The sequence below is a fragment of the Sceloporus occidentalis genome, unplaced genomic scaffold (assembly GCF_023333645.1).
Source record: "Sceloporus occidentalis isolate IW3139 unplaced genomic scaffold, rSceOcc1.0.p SCAF_15, whole genome shotgun sequence".
NCBI lineage: Eukaryota > Metazoa > Chordata > Lepidosauria > Squamata > Phrynosomatidae > Sceloporus > Sceloporus occidentalis.
In genome coordinates, this window is record NW_028316995.1 from 3,988,898 (window position 1) to 4,009,631 (window position 20,734).

Sequence of the window (20,734 nt, forward strand, 5' to 3'; positions counted from 1 at the left end):
GAGGAATTAGCAAAAATAACCAAACTTAATGAAGCAAGAATACAAGTGAGTATACAGAGACAGAGTTTAGACCATGCACCACCATCATGTCCACCATGTATGTCCCATATATCTTTTATCATAACAGTTCAGGGATTTTTTCTGTCTAGGTATTTCTACTTCTTGTCAATGACTATAGTTTTTTTTGTGCTAATTTTAAGGCACTGGGATTACATTAGGTATTTTAGTACTTTTTACTGATATATATATATATATATATATATATATATATATATATATATATATGAAAATACAAATGTAAAGAAGCTTTCACTTAATTCTAGGTATGGTTTCAAAACCGGAGAGCAAAGCATCGCAAGCATGAAAGAACACACCAGAAGTCATCAACCCCAAGTGGCACATTAACGTGTAGTGGGTTGATACCAGGCATGTGCGCCATGTCCTCACCAGCTCGTCAATATCAGTACTCTCACACTCTCAACCATATTCCCCGCTTCACATCGATGGCATCTACTGGCTATCACCCACCTGGAGGTGTCGGTCAGTTCACTTGTACTGCCAATCACCCCCATTTAACATCCGCTACTCCCCCATCGCGCCAGCACGACGACTGGTACAATTCTCTGAGGTCTATCAATTCTCCAAACGCTGGATTGTCTTCCTCCATGATAACTTTAACTTCAATGGCCGCACTAGACCCACCAACACATTGGAACTAGAACATTCGTTCAATGGAAAATTCATCACAAATTATGACTTGACAAATAATAATTCTGGGCATAAACAAAATAAAATGTAAAAAGAATAAACTGGATGCCAAAACGCTTAAGTATTGTTCACATGTTGCAAAACATAACATACATGAGATAAAAAAGCCAGATCTGCTTAATCACTGTCACCTTCCCCAAATCAGTTTTTATTTAAAATAAACCATATGTACCTATAAAGACTCATCTCATTAGTATACCATGGGGAAAAATAGCATAACACCTTGTTCTCAGGAGCTGTATGATGATTCTTCCTCATAAACCTCTCTGAGTGATTTAACTGAGTATGGGTTATTTTATAATGTATATTTGGGGAGATATAGAGGGCACGTAGGAAAAAGTGTTATTTATGTAATAGCTACCTCTCCCCATTTAATAATTTACCTATTGTGGCTGGTTTAGGACAGTTTCTTTAAGTGGGTGGGGGGTGATACATAATCATTAGATATGCTAGTCCTATCTTTTAATACAGATCTCATCTTAAATAAGGCATAACTGCTAAATATCACCAAAAAATTAATTCTATTGATGGAAAATATAGTTATGAATTGAATTATGTCAATGGTGGCAGTAACACAACCAACAGTGATGGAGATTTTAGGAAACCATTTTTAGGCATCCTGAAATTATACAACTTATGATTTGAAAATGTTTTACCCTTGTCCTTCATCATCCCTTTAAATATATTTATTGAGCTGTTCATAGCACTAAAGCCAAGAACCTCTGGTAAGGAAATCCGGCTCCAGAAAAACACAAAAACAGGAAATTGTCATGTTAGAATTACAAACTGTTGTAACCTGCCATATAAAATATACAATATTAAAAAATATAAAAACCCAGAAATCATGTGTCGTTAATTGTCATAATTAGCGCAATATGGAACATTATATTTGTGTCCCATTCAGTATAAATTTAGTTATGTAAAATAAAACAGTTCTGGTGACAGTTCCGTTTTTCTTACATAGAAATATAAAATTTGGCAGCATGTAAGAACCATTTGGCTCGTCTTCCTGTTGTAACTTTAAGGGCTCCTTCGTTTCATCCCAGATTCAGAATAGCCACACGCCTATCCCATGTATGTTTACATTTCCTCACTATAATCACCTCTACCACTTCTGCTAGGAAGCTGTTCCATCTATCTACCACTCTCGGTGAAGTAAAACTTCCTTATACTACATCTAAGCAGGGAAAAGAAAAAATGTTGGTGCGCTAAGCTAGTCTCAGGCTCAAATAATACAAATGTTTAATATGAGGCCTACCAAACAGTGTGAGCGTGCTGCAAATACAGTGTGTTGGCTGTACAATGTATACAAAAAACAAAATACTGTCTGCGCAAATATATAAACATAATATAAATGAGAGGTTTTGGTTATATGAATTGGCCAAAGCATAATTAAGCTCACCCGCCACGTCAAGGCACACTCTCAATAGGGTGAGAACAAATATATAAACATAATATAAATTTGGCCAATTCATATAACCAAAACCTCTCATTTATATTATGTTTATATATTTGTTGCCAACTTTATTAGGGTGAGAAGCGCAGACAGTATTTTGTTTTTTGTATACATTGTACAGCCAACACACTGTATTTGCAGCATGCTCACACTGTTTGGTAGGCCTCGTATTACACATTTGTATTATTTGAGCCTGAGACTAGCTCAGCGCACCGACAGTTTTTCTTTTCCGTTTGCACATATTTGAGGTTGTTGGCTCCTCATCAGTCTGGTTACAGCTTGCTGTCCAGGGGTTAAATGGGAGGAGGTTTAATTGCACCTCCCCCAACACATTAATAAGGTTTTGGTAGCCGTATAAACTGCTTTGTGTGCCCACTATGTAGGAGGTGAGAGTAGGTTCTCACCCTATTGAGAGTGTGCCTTGACGTGGCGGGTGAGCTTAATTATGCTTTGGCCAATTCATATAACCAAAACCTCTCATTTATATTATGTCTATATATTTGTTGCCAACTTTATTAGGGTGAGAAGCGCAGACAGTATTTTGTTTTTTGTACTACATCTAAGCCTCAGATCCTCTAATTTTGGATTATGACCTCTTGTTCGAACATTTCTCATCCTTTGAAATAAAACTTCCCTCCTGCACTTTGTTAAATCCCTTTAAGTATTTCAATGTTTCTATCACATCCCCCCTCTCTTTCTTCCAGGCTATACATATTAAAATGCTTCAATCCTTCCTGATAATCTTTATCCCACAAACATTTACCGTTTCAGTAGACCTTCTCTGAACCCTCTCCAGTATGCCATATCCTTACTGCATGTGGTTTCAACACTGAATTTTAAAAGGAAAATGTCCAATATATACATATATTATCTGTACACCATAAAAAGTTAACCTGGAAATTGGACCTGTGCTTTATACCATGATTTTCCAAAGAGAATATTGCAAATGTGATATGTACTTAAAATGCACCCTGCATACAAAAGTTTTATTTGCTAAATAACAACAGTTAAAATATTGTGACACATTACACAAACAAGGATTATGAAAAATACGATTTGTAAAATAAATGAAAGAAATCCTTAATACTTCTAAAAGACATCGTCGTCTTCCGAGAAACTGTATGTTGGTTATGCCGATTAATAAATTCATTAATATAATGTTCTTTTTCTGATGTGAAATTTGCCATTGTGGTTTATTTCATTTCCAGGACTTCTTGCCACAATATCCATATTCACCGATTATTGGGAAGATGACAGATTCCCAGATTTACTTTACTGGGAGTTTAGCTCCGCTACTTGGATTAAATGAACCAGGTTTCAATCACCCACCCAAGGTTTGGAGAATTTTAACCAAAAGTTTGAGCAGATTTTTAGTAGCAATCATTGTTTTTTATCCAAAGACTTCCCACCTTGGGGGGGGTAGATTTATTTTTAGGGCCCTTAATTAAAAATTGACTGGCTTCTCTTATGAATGCAGGTCGAAAAGCTCACGGCAAATGAACCGAGATTTGCTCGTTATGGTGAACATACAAAACCCATAATAAAATGATGTTTCAGCGCTCAGACAACCAAAACAAAAAAAAAAGTTATAACACTGCCCTAAATATGTTCATTTATAAATTAAACCATCTAAATTATGCTTTTTGCTGTACATATCTATGTACAAGATGGACATATAGCCCATGATATATACTACTGCATATAAATTACACGCGTCTATCTGAACCGATACCATGGACTACAGACACATCACACAGAAGCAAAGGCTCAGGTAATAGAAACTAAATTAACCACATTTCTCCGGGGCACATTTGGGGTCATAATAAAGCATTGTCCAAGGTGTTCATTCCATTGATCTGGCAAATTCAGCATAGTCTATGTATCCATCATTATTTTTGTCATCGTCTCTTAGAACCTCATCTATTAAGTTAGTCAGATCTTCCTCCTTAACGGGGGGAGCATGTTCATTGCCGCCCTAAAAAGGAAAAGGAAATAAAAACAGAATCAAAAATCGTGTAGAAAACATTGTTCTGATGCTAAAACTCTTATTATTAATTTCCAAAGATTGATAAAAAAAAAAATTCACAGCTAAGGCTCTAAAACGGAATGGGCATAATGAACATTTCCTCTTTTGTTACAACCACCCCCCAATTAAATAAATATACATTAAGGGGGGAGGGGGGGGGGCAATCTTGGTATGATTAGGAGCCAGGGGTGATGCAGCATGAGAAAATCAATATATAAAAAAAACAGGAAATATGAGACGATTTTTGCCCATTAAACCCGTGTTTTAAACTGCTTATGAGGTGTATTCCTTATAGAAAGTGTTGGACTAGGTGTATAGCAGAAAGGACATAATTACAAAACAACACAGACTTTCTAGAACGCTAGGCCTCAAGATATTTTTTGTTGCACAAGCACAGAAACCAATGAATGGATCCACTTGAGCTCACCTGAAGACATCGTCAAGAACCGCACTGCTCAGGTGACTTGAGAGACTCTTGAAGTGTACAGGAGTTGCTCACTGGTTAAGTAAATCATAAAGGCACTGACCTCTTTATTAACATGTGAGATTGCAGCTGCCAACTCGAGGCCATCTAATAGATTGTTTCCATCATAATCATGCATTTTGAAATAGTGGAGCTGTAGTTCCTGAGGGGACATCTCAGTCTCTGGTTTCTCAACGACCCCTTCTAAGTGCTCCATGATGTGGCTGTTAAACAAGAACCAAAACAGTATGGATTACATACACACACACATATATATATATACACACACACACACACACAATTACAGTAGGAAAAAAACCCTTACTCTTTGTCGTGGACGACATTCTTATCAAATAGAGATCCTTGGTGACCATGTTCCTCCGCTTTTGGATGCGCATGGTCATCAGCAATTACCGACAATACTAATGTTGCAGAAACCAGCCCGCATAAAAGAAAGGCTGCGTAGGTCTTGTGACAAACCATGATGATCAATCACCTTAAAAAACGAGAAAGGAAAATAATATTAAAATAAAAAAAGTTGCTGTATTCCTTACTTACGATTCTACTTTTAGTGCAATACCACCACCAAATAGATCAATATACTGTAGACTCTCATACAAACTGAATTAAAACAAAAAATGGCTATAAGGGAGATAGCCTGTACTGTATGAACAACACGCTATTTCCAGAACCGCATATATCACGTGGAGTTTGAACTCCACATTGCTCTTGGGGATCCTACAAACTAGGGTTGACAGAGATTCACATATTACCGGAATACATGAGGCTTAATCATATTGGGTTTGCTCTAAACAAAAATACAATGCAATTTAAAAAAAAGTAAGAAACAGGAATCCCCAGATGCAAACACTCCAGAAAATTGGAATATTAGGTGGAACCCAAGAAGTCTCTCTCACTTCTAAGACAAAGAAAGCAGTCCAGGTGAGATTATTTAAACCGTGACACATCTGCATCAGCCTTTCAGTGTCCTTCGTACGTCCCGGGGCTGGGAAGCTGCCAAACCCAGATAAAGCGTATCTTGTATACTTTGCTTTGGCAGAAGAAACACGCAGCACTCAGCAGCTCGAAGTAAGCAACGGGGAAAACTAAGCAGATAATCACATAATACCATAATAGCTTCAAACGCACAAATTTGCTACAACATTTCCCTTATAAAACACAACTGCTTTTTTCTTTTAATGTAAAGAGACATCACATTCACTTTAATGTATACTATAGGTCCCTTAAAACTTACATGGTGTCCCCAGCTGGGAGTGTATTTGGCCGAACACATCAACCCGCATGGGATTTACTTACCGCCAGTCAGCTCCAAGGCTGGCTCAGTGAAAGTGCTGGGATCTAACAGGACTCCCATGCGCGAAACGGATCATATTAATTTCAGTAAGAGCTTTTCCTTGCCACTGATTGGCTGCTTCAACCTATAGGACCCGTGAGGTCACCTGCAGGTACTCCTCAAAATAGAAACATTCTATCTTTAACATAAGCTTTTCTAAAACACCTGCTCTTCTTAGATCCATAATGTGTAAATACTAACTTTTTTATATCATTATTTAGGGAGTAATTATATATATATATACATATACACACACACCTTTTGGATTCTCTTTAGGCGAGTGACACATCTGGGCCCTGCCTATAAGCCTGACTTTCAACACACTCAGGGAATGATCATTCCCAGGTAGCGGTTGCAAAACATTTAATATCATAAAACCCGCATCACCCAGATCTCAAATTTCTTACGTGGAACTTTTCTTACCAGGAGTTACTGATATTTTCAGAATTTACGACGGGTTTTAGTTCCAACATTTCAATTCCTATTTGGTACAATTTTAAATACTTTTTCCTTTCGTTAGTTTATTTAGATGAAGGTAATCAGGTCTTTAAGGGTAATACCCGAAGCTCGTGAACAGGATCAGCATGAAGTACCGATCTCAGGACTACCTGACACATCGCGAGAAAGCAGCAGAGATCTACAGGACAATATTATTGCCGTGTACGGATTCGCATAGCATCATCATATGCCACGGCGCTGTACAAAAACAAGTAGTGCATCACATAACAATTTAGATTTAGAGGAACAGGAGGTAAGGAGGGCCTTGCTCAAAGAGCTTACAATCTAGAAGGGGGTTGGGGTGTATTACACAAGAAGTGATTTCACTAAAGAAAAACAAACAAGAAGTTATCAAAACGCGTTAGTCGTTGGGAAAAAACTTAATATGTCTACACTTTGGCTTCTAAAACCATTGAAAAGGTTCATTAGATTAGCAACCGCGTCCAATGGCAGTGAGAGGGTACTATGAGTCACCCCGGGTGAAAATACACCATAAACATCTTTGAGCCACAGTAGGGCGCCCTCTTGTTACTAGTTTTTACGCACCGTATAATCGAAGCGGAATGCTGCTACCCGTGTCCCAAACACCGACCGTCAGAACAAGACCACGGCCGAACTTACTCCCGACAAATGTTATCAACCGGCTGAGCCACAAGCCCCGCCCCACTAAGGGCATTCATTCCGCTTTCAGTAATTATGCACTACAGGCCAAAGAGAATGAGCACCGAGCTGGATGGACCCGTTTACTAGGAGCGATCTGTGTAGAGGTGTTCTGCTGGTCACGTCTGGTAGTTGGTGTTTGAACATGCGCAGGCTGGCAGTGAGAGCTGGAGAGCTGGCTGATTACTATTGGGTCCTCAGTCATCTCTCTGTCAGGGAGAGGGGATAGGTGGGCGGAGCAGCGGGGGTCTCGCTTGTGTCAGTGTGACTCGCTGGCAATTGCGGGTTGTTGTGTGTGTTACCCAAAATTAGTAACGTTATCAGTAGGATTTGAGTGCAGCCTGTCAGGACAGCCATTATTCGTTTACATTAATACATTTACACAGAGACTCGGATAGCCCGAGACGAAGACTTAATGCAAAGTGAAGTCCATGTGCTTCTAGTCACAAACACTGCATTATCTTAACGCACTTTATTGAACTTTTAGTGCAATAGCATGATTACAGTGGGAAAATTATTTTATAATTGTGTATTTGAGAAAGTTCTTCTTGCGGCAGTAAGCCAAACCGTACAAAAAAATAAAAAAAAACATCTCCAATATCAAATATAACCTCCCACAAAAATACATCAAATTACCAAATAGATAACAGACCCCCCTTCACGCTTACCAAGGAAAAACTTCTTAAATCATAAAGGCCTTGAGTGTGGTGCGGGGCGTATTCCAGTTAGTAATTTTTTAAGTACACGTAGAGTCTGGCTGCAGATAAGAACTATTAAGCCCTCTATTCTACTTTTTCATATTTTGAACACGCTGCATATATTCCTATTTCTGTGTAATTTATTAAATGAATCCCAAAATAGAGAATTTAATTTGGAAAATGTTTCTAATCCTGGCTTTGTTTTACTGTCGACATCTAATTTCAATTTAACCCCTTAATGACAAAACCCGTATATGTACGGGCTAAAAATGCATTGTTTTCAATGGGTTTAGGGACCGCCCATTGTCCTTAAGGGTTAAAAGACCACGGGTGACTTAATATTCGTGGATATTCCCTTCCATGGAAAGTTTTACATTTGTGACTTGATAAATAAAGAGTAGTCTGAGATTGTTGGTTTTCAGAAAAAATTGAATTTTATATGCTTTCAGTGCTCCTTTAAAAAGTTCCAAGGTATCAGTCGTAGGTTGTAAAGTTCTACTTCAGATGGAGGTTGTTACAAAGGGATTACGTATCTCCTTCTACAGTTTGCATTGCCATTTGGTAATTTATTATATACCATTTATATATAATTTATATACCAATAACACTTATTTTTCTGTTATAACCAAAGCACTTTGTGTTTGAGTCCATTCGCTCTTAATGTTTAGTGAACATATATGGTACATGCTCGACTGTGAGGCCCAGCACACGCATCGTTATTTGTAGAAACAAATATTGGCTCTTTAGCAATATTTGCATTTTTTTGTCAATAGTATAACACTGCAACCTCCGAGCGCACGTGCTTGATGTGCCAAGCTTATGCAGACGTACCCCAAGAGACTTGCAGCTAAACGCGGTGGGGGTGGGGGGTTGTTGAATAGTTTTCTGTTTTTTTTTTGTCTTATTTCTTGTTTGCTTCACAATAAAAAAAATACTTTGCATCTTCACAGTGATAGGCATGTTGTGTAAATCAAATGATACAAAACTCCAACAAATGCATTTTATTTCCAGGTTGTAATGCAACAAAATAGGGAAATATGCCAAGCGGGGTGAATACTTTAGCAAGGCACTGCAGATATAAATTATTACATATTGCAGGAGTAGTAAAATAATACTACGCTCACAGCTTACAAATTTGCGGGGACAGTCCCTTAATCAGGGAGAGGTAAGAAGATGGAATATCCAAAGGGCCGAAAGCCCCAGGAAGTTAGTGAGTGAACTGTGATGTGACATCACAATGCTGCTCTCGTATTGTGGGCAGGGCAATGCATGATGTCACCCAGTGTGGGACTCTGAAAAGTGTGTGCTCTGGGTGCATTGTCAATAAGCTAAAGGCACAGGTTATCATGTCAGAGGTCATCCCAACCTGATGAGCTGAAGGACATACCTCTTAAAATGCACACTGTTTTTTATGGAATTGTATGTGCATTTTAAATCTAGCGCTTTCTACTACAAGTGAATGTTTAATATGTTTAATGGATCCTTAAGAGGAACTATTACATTATTTTATGGACTTGGAAAGGTTCTGCTTAGACAGCCTCCAATACACAGGTTTATGGATCATCTTTGAATACATATAACCTGAAAGAGATTATGATGCAAGATACCGGTGGCTAATTATTAATATAGCTTAGCTTCTGCTTGTTTTTTTTTATAAATAATAGTAAGCTAAAATAAATATGACCTTTGTCATTTGATGAGAATGAACTACTTTAACTGTGGTTTAAGGGTAGAGACATGTGATACAGGGAAGAATCTAATAGTGTCACGTTGATATACAGTATAATGCTGCCAATGGTTGTGGTTTTGTTGCACTACTGAAATATTTCATATCCTGCTTTGGTATGTGCAATCAGTACTTATTATTTCCCATATTTTGGTTAATAGGCTGGCCACACTGTGTACTTTGTTCTGCGCCCCATAATAAAGCAAGTAGGTATAGGGACAGACTACGCAGGGTAGAGAGACTCTAAAAAGAAAGCGCTCTATAAATGTTTCACTATATATGTTCTTCTGAGATTATCACGCCAAAATATGCATTGTGAAGAGCCAACCCATAAAGTGTCATAATACATTGTTAATGAGAAGGGAAATTATTTTTTTTCATCTTAATCAAACTTAACTCTTGACACTTTATCAACTGTACCAATACTTGAAGGAATGATAAAATGTTAATTCTTCCATATCATTTAAAAAAAAAAATTAAATCTTGCACACATTTCAAGGTTTCAGTACAGTGTATAATAGACTCAGCTACTACTAAAAACACATTTTTTAGATATATTGTGGGGTATGTGTGAAAAGTGATTGTTGTGTAAAGCTTGTAAAGTAGCCTTATCAACACAGCAAAAATGGAATGGTACAGTCAGAAGAAACATTTTATTGGCACCAGAATCTTTTTTTACATAACCACTATTAAAAATCAAAGCCCGCTGCGTGACAATGCAGAGGAAACATCACGTTAAACAAATAAGACACTTAATATACAATATTAGTTAACCAACACATGATAAGCTATTCAGGATTACATGCCTGATTAGATGCTTCCAACACTGATCTCAAGGCATTGTGCGTGCCAGAAGATTGAAATACGTGTTTTAAAATGCAAACGTTTTACTTCTTTGTGTGTACCAAAAGACACATATTTTCACTGATAAGGTGAAAAAGTGAAAGAAAATTACTTATTTGTAATTTGTTATTTAAACTCCAAACTGAAAGCCAGAATACCAGAATTCCCATTCAATCTGTGGATTAAAAGGACTTCTAAAAAGTCTTGGTTAATTGTAAATTGATCAGCGTCTGGTTTTACTTGTAATAATTCAATATCGTGAGAAAGGAGTGCTACGGCTAAGTGGGTGTCACTAACAATAGGACTCGTTTATGTAGAAGGTAGCATGGATTTACAAGGGTTTTGATTAGAAATCAACAAGGAGTGGTGACCTGGGAAGGAAATTCTACTGCTAGTAGTCCCGTGCCAAGAAAAACAAGCATTAAAGAATGGGGTCCCAAGTGATGCATGAAACAACAAGTCTTGCTGCACTAGCATGCACTATGCAATCTTGTCTAAATTAAAGGGAAACATTGCAGATGATCTTAATTTTTTTGGTATTTAACTTAAAACATTACAATTATTGTTAAAACAAAATATGCTTTTCACATGCTGGATTCAGTTATGGTTTGCAAAATTTGAACAAATAAAGTTTACAAATGGTGAAAAAACAATTCAAGCAAGTACTCCCAGTTTCCTCACGTCTAATTTAGATTTTACTTTATCTATCGGTTGAAAGTCCAGCAATAACATATTTTTTCACTGATTATCAGCTTTGAGCTGTATCTCTCCCTCTTCTAGGAGTGTGGCTTAATGTATGGGTGGGGTTAACCCAGGCAACCTTTAGTGGGAGGAATATAGGCAGGGGCCGAAAAGGGTTGGAAGTGGGCATGACCAAACACCACTCGCCGGCCTGAAGAAAGAAGAAACCCGGCTACCCAGAAAAGAGGTCTTCACATGGAGAGTCTACGGCTATGACTTTCATACACACGCAGTTACTCAAAAAGCCACTATACCAACTCAACCTTATTTCATCTAATATTTTTCCATTTAATTATAACAAACACCTTTTTTTAATTAATCCCTTAATGACAATTTCCAGTTCTGGCACATCATGCACTAACATCCGGTAATGACAGTTGACGTGCCAGGACCGTCATGGCTTTAAACGGCTGTAGAAAGCTATCTACGTTCGCTTTCTACACCCAAACGGTGAAGAAAATTACAGCTAAACACGAGCACCGCATACATGGTAAAACAGCCATTGTCACAAAGGGGTTAAATTACACTTTTCTGATAAACACCCAAGTTTCCTCCCAAATATAAATAGCAGTAAATTCCAACATTGGACATATATTATTATTATTTATTGTTTTATATAGCGCCATCAAATTCTGTAGCGCTGTACAATGGGTAGACAGGACATAACAAGTAGAATGTTACATTACAAATTGACTATGAAACAGAGTGAATGTTTGTGTTAGCGTGTAAGTGTTTTTTTTACCTTGTGTGTGTTAGAATGAGTGTGTAAGTGTGAGACTGCAAATATGTGTGCCAGTGCATATATGTCACTGGGCAAGGGGCTTATGGGGCCACATTGGTTTACCTGCCAGCCCTCTCCTGATTAGTCGTATATTATACTCATGCAACGGCAGGGTGCATTCTGCTCCTCCATATGTTTTGGGGCATGCTTTTAGCTTTCTGGTGACCAGGGTGCTCTGTTTTTGTAGAACTATAGGCATTTCCTTAGTGCTCAACAACAAAGGGGCTGCTTAGGCACTTCATGATTTCTTTACTGAAATTTTGAGTAATGAGTGAAGGCTGAGATGACCCTGTATAAGGCATAATTCAATGTAGAAGGACACCTTCTAGAAATCTTACTGCACCATATAAAGTGCCAGCCATAACCCTCCCGGTTGGACTTTCATAATATATGGTGAACTGAAAGCGCTGAAGCCACAACTCTCCTGTTAACACTTCCTAGTGAGTAAACGCCTTCATTGCAACACTTGTTATTTTAGTTTAAGGTTCACAGCGCTGAAAATTAAAAATACCAGATCTAAGATTTTCTTTTAATGAACAGATCAATATAATTTCCAGCTGAAATTTGATTTTATGCTAAATGGATTAGTCTGTCAAATAACACAATGATTAAACTTCCTACATCATTATTTATGGAACATCCATTTAATTTGCCTGAATAAGTAAAGGGAACACACAATATACCAGCCCTCTCGTGTATTGAACCAATGATAATTTTGTAAAGCAAAGAAAATTAACTCCTAAGGCATTATTAAGATAGTCAATAGAGATTAACTAGAAATTTTACTCCTTTGCCATTTCCTTGTAGAGTTTTCAAATTGCCCAATTAGCGTGGGCAGAACTGCAGTTTAACATTGTTCAATGGATTTTTTTATTGTACTGGCTTTTTTAATATATATTAATTTTGATGTCAATAGTATCAAAACATGTTTAAATGGTGACAAAACCATAATAATAAACATGTATAATGATACCATGTTGGTGTCGCAACCAAAGAGTACATCATAGTTCATCACATACTTCATTTATTAACATGTAATATAGTCGCCATCCCTGTCTCCTCGTGCTCTGAAATTGTTTGTATGTCAAACAATCCAGCAGAGACTGCTCATGGTATCCTAAGCCAGTCTCGCTGGTTTCTGTGCCAGTGGCAGTCATCATCTGTCCCATTAATCACAGTGACTCTGCAGGGTCCCATAAAAATATGAAGATATATATTGCCAGCAGTGTTCCCTCTAACCTGTGTGCTTGTGCGCGCGCACATAGCATTTTTAGAGAGCGCACATGTCCAAAAATTGTGCGCACAACAGTTTTTCCCAATAAAAAAAAAATAATATTATTTTTTTGATACTTTATGTGGCGCGGATATTGTGCGCACAAAATTTTGGCTCTGGGAACATTTTTGCACAAGAGAAATTTTCTGCGCACGCCACCTAAGAAAAATTAGATGTAACATTGATTGCCAGCTCAATAGCTAGTAGATTAAGGCAGGGTTGATTTTTTTTTTTTCTTCGTGTGTGTGTGTCTCCGTCTTCGCCTACGTTTTACCGGCACTGTATTCTCTTATACGTTTCTTCGGAACGAACAAAAAACGGACTCTTCGTGTTCGTTTTCATGTTCGTCCGAAGACGAATGCACAAGTCTAGTATTTACCTAATTTTTAGATCTGCTAAGGAACAGATGATTGCTAAAATGTCCTGATATGTAAAACCATAGAATTCAAAGTAGATTTTCTTTTTCCCACAACTCTGTGTGTGTGTGTTTAAAGTGGAAAAAGAAATGGAAAGTCTTTAGGTCTATTTATATATCCTGTATTACAACAATCAGTTGCCCATTGGATAATGTTAAACCATGGTGGCCCCTGCTTTCATTCTGACTCATGTTCCTCTTTTATGCTCACTAGGAATTTATTAATATCTCTTATTAGCTGTGTACAGTTTGTGGGTCTGACAGTAGCTCTCACTGATAAAACAGGCGTAGGAATAAGATCCCATTACATTTAGAAGCCAGGAGTTTTCCAGTACGTTTTGCCGCCTCCTTCACAGATGGAAAGGGTTATTGTGCCAGCTCTGTCATATCTCACCAGAGCTCCTTCAGATTTAAATAGTCATTCAATACAGCAAGTCCTGGATGTCCATGAATTCTACAAGAAAGTTATTCTGCCTAATGACATCACAGAGCAACATCATAAAACATAGATCAGAACACTAGGTATCTAACTCTGAATGATACTCATCCCTGTAGATACTTTGTAGCTGTTTGTTAGCCCCTTGGGTCATAGCTTTCCCATTTAAAATGCTCTGTATGTCCCTTTAGCCCATGGCAGGTGACCAGTTGTGAGGGGTAAACATGGCAGCTGAGACAATATGACTATGTGTTGAAGATTGAAGAGCAGAGATGACAGGGAACTCTTAAATTCATTAAAGTCATTAATGGGCTCTGTTACATTTTAATGAGACCTAATGGAGACAACTGTTATTGAAATTTCTCATCATAGACATAGTGATGGTTTTGGTTATATAAGTATTGGAATATATGTGTACAGTTTGTGGGTCTAACAGCAGCTCTCACTGATAAAACAGGCCTGGAGATAAGACCCTATTACATTTAGAAACCAGCAGGTTTCCACTGCTTTTTGGTGCCTCCTTAACCAGTGGAAGGGGGTATTGCGCCAGTATGATCATATTTTTTGAGAACTGCTTTGCATTTACATTGTCATTCAGTACAGCAAGTCCTGAATGCCCATGACTTCTAGAAGGAAGTTAATCTGCCTGGTGACATTACAGAGCATCACTATATGACCTAGAAGTTTTGCTAATCAGATTGCTAGGTATCTCACTAACTCCAAATGCTGTTCAGCCGTGTGTATACATTTTAGCTGCTTGTTACCCTTGTAGAAAGTTCTGTATGTCCTTGTGGCCTTTGACAGGTGAGCAGTGGTAAGGGGTAAACATGGCAGCTGAGACAGCTATGACTTGAAGAACACTTTGATTTATTGTATCTTAAGAAGATTCAGCAGCTTGGCAGAGGATTTCAGAATTTCTTCTATGATTTTTTGATCTGATTGGTCCTCAGACATGCTTCCCACAAAATCTGAGGATTCAATACTTGTACCTTATCTGTTGGCAGGCTCCGTTTGCCAAGAGCCCTAATGGAGAGGCAACGGATGTTGAAATTGGAGCTAGTGCAATGAACATATTGATGGTTTTGGTTCTCATCTTTTCCATAAGTCCTGGATAATAGAGGAGCTCTGTGAAGATGGCTGTCCCAGTAGATGTGTCTGGTGAGTTAATTCCAACAGTGCTGTAATCTGCTGGTGGAACAGGGTAGCAATAACAGATCTCGTCCTGGATATTGACAGTTTTGTAAACATATGATGTGGCAGCCACATAATTGAAATCTTTTTAGTTGGAATATAAACAGGAACCATCATGATATTCGTGCTCCATCTCCCTACTCATGTCTTAAACAAGGACCCATATAACTCTTTCACCTGTTAACATAAGAAAACCAGTAAAATCCACAAATATTCAACTAAGACCTTCTCATATGCAAACCTGGTAACTCTCTGGGCTTGATTCGGAGTCCTCAGATCAGCTACTTCTTTCTTTGAGCAGAGGAGTGGCGTGTAGCCATGCCTGCTGCAGGCTTATGTTCCACCTATTCACCATCCACTTTTCCCTGATCTCTAACCATATTCCCTCTTATTAAAGGCACCACAGGGCCAGCCAGATATGGAGGCTGGGCTACAATATAATAAATCAGAAATGGACTCATAAACTAAATGACACCCCGTAAGGTCCCATTTAGGCAATATACCTTTGTCAAGGGTAGGATCTAAATAATACAGTATATGGTGGGGTATAAATACCTTATAATTGTAGGAAAGATGGCAGCCGCCATGTTGGAATACGGCAAGAACCTGTCCCAATATGTGTAAAAATGAACATTAATGTACTCCATGTACTGGACTACAGGCTAAGGGGGATCAAAATAATGTAACAAGTACCAAGTCAGACCCATATACATAATCAAGCAGTAGTAAATCAAGCATAGTGGCTGGGCTACCCCATATAAAGCCACTCAACCCAGAAGAGAAAAAGCCCTGGGTATCCTGCACATTATTCCATAAGATGGCTGTGCAGATTCAGTACTTTTAAAGAAAAATTTGCTTCAAGAATACTATACCTAGAGGTGTAACATATGGCCCAACAGTCTTTGTTCATGTGTTCCGTCTCTGCGGCCGCCATTTTAAGTACACTAATAGGAGGAGAATCTCGCCATTTTGGCGGGACATTGCAGGTCCAACACTAGTGAACATCTGCTGCAGGAAGTGCTTGACTGGACCTGTATAACATATAGCTAAAGCAATGAGATTGCTCCACAGTCACTTATTAAATGAAGCTTTATAGAGATACTGAAGTGAGGGAGTTGAAACCACAGCTCTTCTCTTTGTGAATAGACCCCAAAGTGTAAAAATAAATTGTGTCCAGGGGCATAGTACTCCTAGAACTGTGGATAATTTAGATATAAAGCCACCAGCCACTATATACATGGACATATTTTAGAACAATGTATGCCTCGACAGCTATTCAGAAATGCATTTTATTGTGAGAGAACAAAGATAAAAAGATATTTAGCGCCACCTGCTGTTCATTATGTTCACTTGCAAGATTCATTTGGCATTTAATGCATGTTTAGGTCAATTTTAGGGTTATTTTCAACTGTACATAGACCAACAGCCCTTCATAGGTTAACATTCTTATAAAGTCGCCATGCAATGCATTTATATTAGTGCTTAAACATATATTTTTTGTAACATTTGTTCTACTTTTTTTGTCATTGCTCTAGCCAGTTTGTCTCTGGACCTTCTTTAATATTCTTTTAAGTAAACTAAGTTTAAATAGGTGATAATTAAAGATGCCAGAATTGTATATATTACAGGACATGGGCACAATATCATGTTGAGGTTGTTTAATTGGAAAAGTATGTGGATTGCTATATGATGCAAGCAAATAGGCAGCTGTCTGAAGAAGAGGATGTACTGAAGCTCAGTGACTTTAAACGTGGCACTGTCATGGGATGCCTCCTTTGCCACAAGTCGGTTCGTGAAATTTCTGCCCTGCCTGATCTTCCCCAGTCCAGTATAAGTGCTATTATTGTGAAGTGAAAGTGTCTAGTAGTAACAGCGTAGCCATAAAGTGGTAGACCACGCACACTCAGAGTGAGCATCGGGCTGCCCATTGCTGAAGCATGTAGAGAGTAAAAATCACCTGTTAACAGCATCTCTCACTACAAAGTCCCAAACTGCCTCTGGAAGCAACATTAGCACAAGCGCTGTGTCAGCAACTTCATGAAATGGGTTTCCATGACTGAGCAGGGCTGGTGCTGGCTAGCAGTGGGTATAACATGCATGCGCCATACACTTATCTCCTACAAAACAAGGAAATAATGCAACTACGCAGGAGGGATTCTGATAAATTCCTCAATGCGTTATTATTTCGATTAAAGTACGTTCGATGGACTGTTCCCTTTAAGTTTTGAAGACCACATCATAAACAGTTTAATGCTGTAACTCCAATAAGAACATGCATAAATCATGCAAGCGTGTGGCAACAACTAGAATACCAGTGTTTAAATGGTGACTGTACTGTGTATATTCTGTTTACAGACTCATTGTTCAGATCTTCTTCTTTCTCCTGGTTTTACTCAGCTGTCAGGCACATTATCCCTACTGTCTTCCAAGCCTAAACTTCATGGCAACTTCTTCCCTTTAATACATCTTGTGGGTTTACATCAAATTAAAGGTGTAATTTTACATCAAAAGTAATCTTTAGTTGTCTTTCAAAATAAGAACCATCTGTTAACATGGATCATCACTATATAAACCAAATCATAAAGAAAATGCTAAATGGAATATGTTTGATTCACAGTTGTGACCCAAGTGATATACTTCATTGTAAAGCAATTACCCTACTCTACCTATTTTAAGGGCAGGCAAAACAGCTTTGCCGGAGGTCCTAAAATCATGGTATGCATACCTGGGAACTCTCTGGGTTCTCCGGGTCAAGGCCCGAATCCCCCGGGTCGCGGAAGTGGGGTCTTGACACGTCAGGGGGACCAACAAATAGTGCCGCTACTCAAGAGCTGCCCCAGTGTCCTGCTGATCCTCTGATCTTCTCTGACTTGCCCAGGGAGCCGTAAAAACAATGTAGGTCTGTGCTATTGCAGTTTAGGCCTCCATTGCAGCTCCCATGTGGCCTCCTTGTGACGTTCTGAAGCTGAGTGCAATAAGATGCTCCTCAGGTGAAAGTGTTCCTCTCTGCCTGATTTGATCACATCCTATGTAACATTGACTGATGCAGACTTTATTTTTCTAGGTGACAAATCAGGTGCATATATCAGATTTCTGACATGACCCATATACTTACAGTAGCCTTGCATCAACAGTGTAAAGACTGTATTGGGTCCCTATTGTTTAATCCACTTGTTATGTGCACTAGTTAATTATTGATGCTCGGATCTGAAAATGCCCAATTTGTGGTATTTGCATTGTGATGTTCTGTGTTGTACTTTCTACACAAACTTTCAATAAAGATTAAATAAAATAAAAAAACAGCAGAATAAAACAAAACTGAGAAAAAAGTAAAATAGATCAGGTGCAGTACTCTCAAGGAAAAATAAAATTGCACCATTTTGACATTTAAAAAAAAAAAAAAAGGTCTAGGTGCCCCAAAACCTTACATCAAATGAGCATATTGTTCTACTCATATTGGATTCCGGTCCACCTAGGTTGGCGGTATCTGGCACAGGTACTGATCTTCAGTGATATTCTTTAATCTATTCCATGTGCATTGTTTGTTATTACAAAGTCAAGGCAAGGCTGTGTCATGCTATGAGTAAACTTTGGTAGTTGTTTTTTCGACCCACAGATCACTGTTTTTTTCTGTAATCAGGCCTCTCTTGGCCCAGCAGAAGCGGGCTGAGGAAGTCTCACCATAAATGATGCAGTATTAGTCTATTTTAATTTCTTTGCTGTTCTATATCCTCTTTGACCCCTTTAGCAAAAAGTTTCCATTTAGTTTTAAGGCCATTAAACGCAGGCTGTGGAACTGAGTTTCCATCTCCTTGAATTATTTACTTCCAGATGCGTTCACGTCACAGCTTTAGATGGCAACTTTACAGTGGGAGAGAGTAAGAATCTTTTTTTTTATGTCATTGTGAAGGCCTGGGAAGTTTGTGTTCTAGAGAGCAGAAGGCAGCAGCAGCTTGTGTTTCTGTAGCAATTGCTGAGCAAATATTCCTTACGATTTATCTCTGCTCTGTAATCCGCTATTTTCTTGGTATTTTCAAACGTGATATAATTTGTGAAGGATATAGCTGGGTAATGGATGGTGGACATTAGAGTCTTTAAGCAATTACGGACCTCTTGGGTTCAGGCCAGTCACGCCTGACTCGTAATATGTATGTGTATATATATATATTTTTTATTTTTTTTTAAACCAGAGGTTGGTACTTTTATTGCACCAGTAATGATATATACTGTATTTGCTCGATTATAAGACGACCCCCCAAAATCTGAATATTAATTTAGGAAAAAAAGAAAAAGCCTGAATATAAGATGACCCTATAGGAAAAAAGTTTTACTAGTAAATATTAATTAATGTAAACTATTTTTTTCAAACTCCATATGCCACTCTGCCTCCAGAAATGCCTTATACCCCCTTTATGCCACTCTGCCTCCAGAAATGCCTCTGCAGAGTGGCATATATACTATATATATATATATATATATATATATATATATATACCAAAAGCTGCCTCGTTCAGGTAAGACACACCTTTGTGCATTGTAATAATAATTATGCTGCCATGATTGGTATCGGCAGCTAGTGCAGTGACAAGCTGGACTCTCCCGCTCACATCACAAGATCCAAGAACAAGGTGTCTGGCCAAGGAAATAAAACAGACCAATCACAAGCGAAGTGTGCAGCTCCAGTGGCCAACCACAGAGCGCTCCAGAGTACACAGAGGAAGGAGGAGGGGGGAAGCAGCTGCAGGGCTGAGTGTTGCTGCTTAGGCTGTGCTGTGTGGGGTTTCCCTGCTGACATGAGAAGACATGGCTTCTAGGTCATCCCTCTCCCACCTAAAGCTGGAGGCTGAGATTGAGCGCTGCAGGGCAGAATGCCAATGGGACAGGATTCAGAGTCTGGTCAAGCAGCTGTCCCCTAAGGTGCAAAGCAGCCCTGGTGAGTGAACAGGAGTCACACCTACTTCTGCTAAAGGACTGTTTGCATTTATGATCATTCAATGACTCAACTCAGGTGAGTACAGTGTGTGAAGACTGATCACAGCGACTGTACAGGGGTTCCCCAAATAAACTGGGTTACCCTGAAAAGGAACCCCCCCAAAAAGAGAAGAAAGAACATAAAATACCCCGCAGCACTGCATTCCCCAGAATATTAATACAGTATGCACTCTTTATGTAGCCATTCCCTTTAGGAGGTAAGATTAGGTAACAGTCTGGAGTTCATTACTATGTATCTTGATATGTCCAGAACTTTCTGGTTGGTTTGGTATAAATGTATAAAAAAGGACTGCTTTGTTACCCCAGGAGCCTTAGCTGTCTCTGGACTGCAGCCCCTAACATGCTTATCCTAGCAACTATGGAAGAAGTGATTTGGTCAATTGCCCATTTGCAATGGGCAATTTAAGAAGCAG

The 20,734-nt window shown here is 38.6% G+C and overlaps 2 protein-coding genes across 3 annotated transcripts in view; one reads left to right on the forward strand and one right to left on the reverse strand.

Moving 5' to 3' along the window:
• Positions 1 to 4,067: 4,067 nt before the first annotated feature.
• On the reverse strand, positions 4,068 to 4,930 carry LOC149303160 (multiple coagulation factor deficiency protein 2 homolog). The gene is made up of 2 exons (XM_089481605.1): positions 4,778 to 4,930; positions 4,068 to 4,199 (listed from the first exon to the last, which is right to left on the reverse strand). Exons 1-2 carry the CDS (start codon positions 4,928 to 4,930, stop codon positions 4,068 to 4,070), a joined length of 285 nt encoding a protein of 94 aa, XP_089337731.1.
• A 15,202-nt stretch (positions 4,931 to 20,132) lies between these two features.
• Positions 20,133 to 20,734, forward strand: part of LOC149303161 (tetratricopeptide repeat protein 7A-like) — a 121,660-nt gene continuing 121,058 nt past the window's right edge. The window contains exon 1 of one of the 2 annotated variants that reach the window (XM_089481493.1): positions 20,133 to 20,262. In XM_089481493.1, coding sequence (XP_089337619.1) covers positions 20,133 to 20,262 — 130 coding nt within the window. The remainder of the gene's footprint in view (positions 20,263 to 20,734) is intronic. The other variant, XM_089481492.1, reaches the window with a different exon arrangement.

Bases quoted from the DNA above. Each gene is read 5' to 3' on its own strand.
- LOC149303160 (XM_089481605.1), bottom strand. From the start codon at position 4,930: ATGGAGCACTTAGAAGGGGTCGTTGAGAAACCAGAGACTGAGATGTCC. The intron at 4,200-4,777 runs GTCAGTGCCTTT...TTTCCTTTTTAG, and splicing joins TCTCACATGTTAATAAAGAG to GGCGGCAATGAACATGCTCC.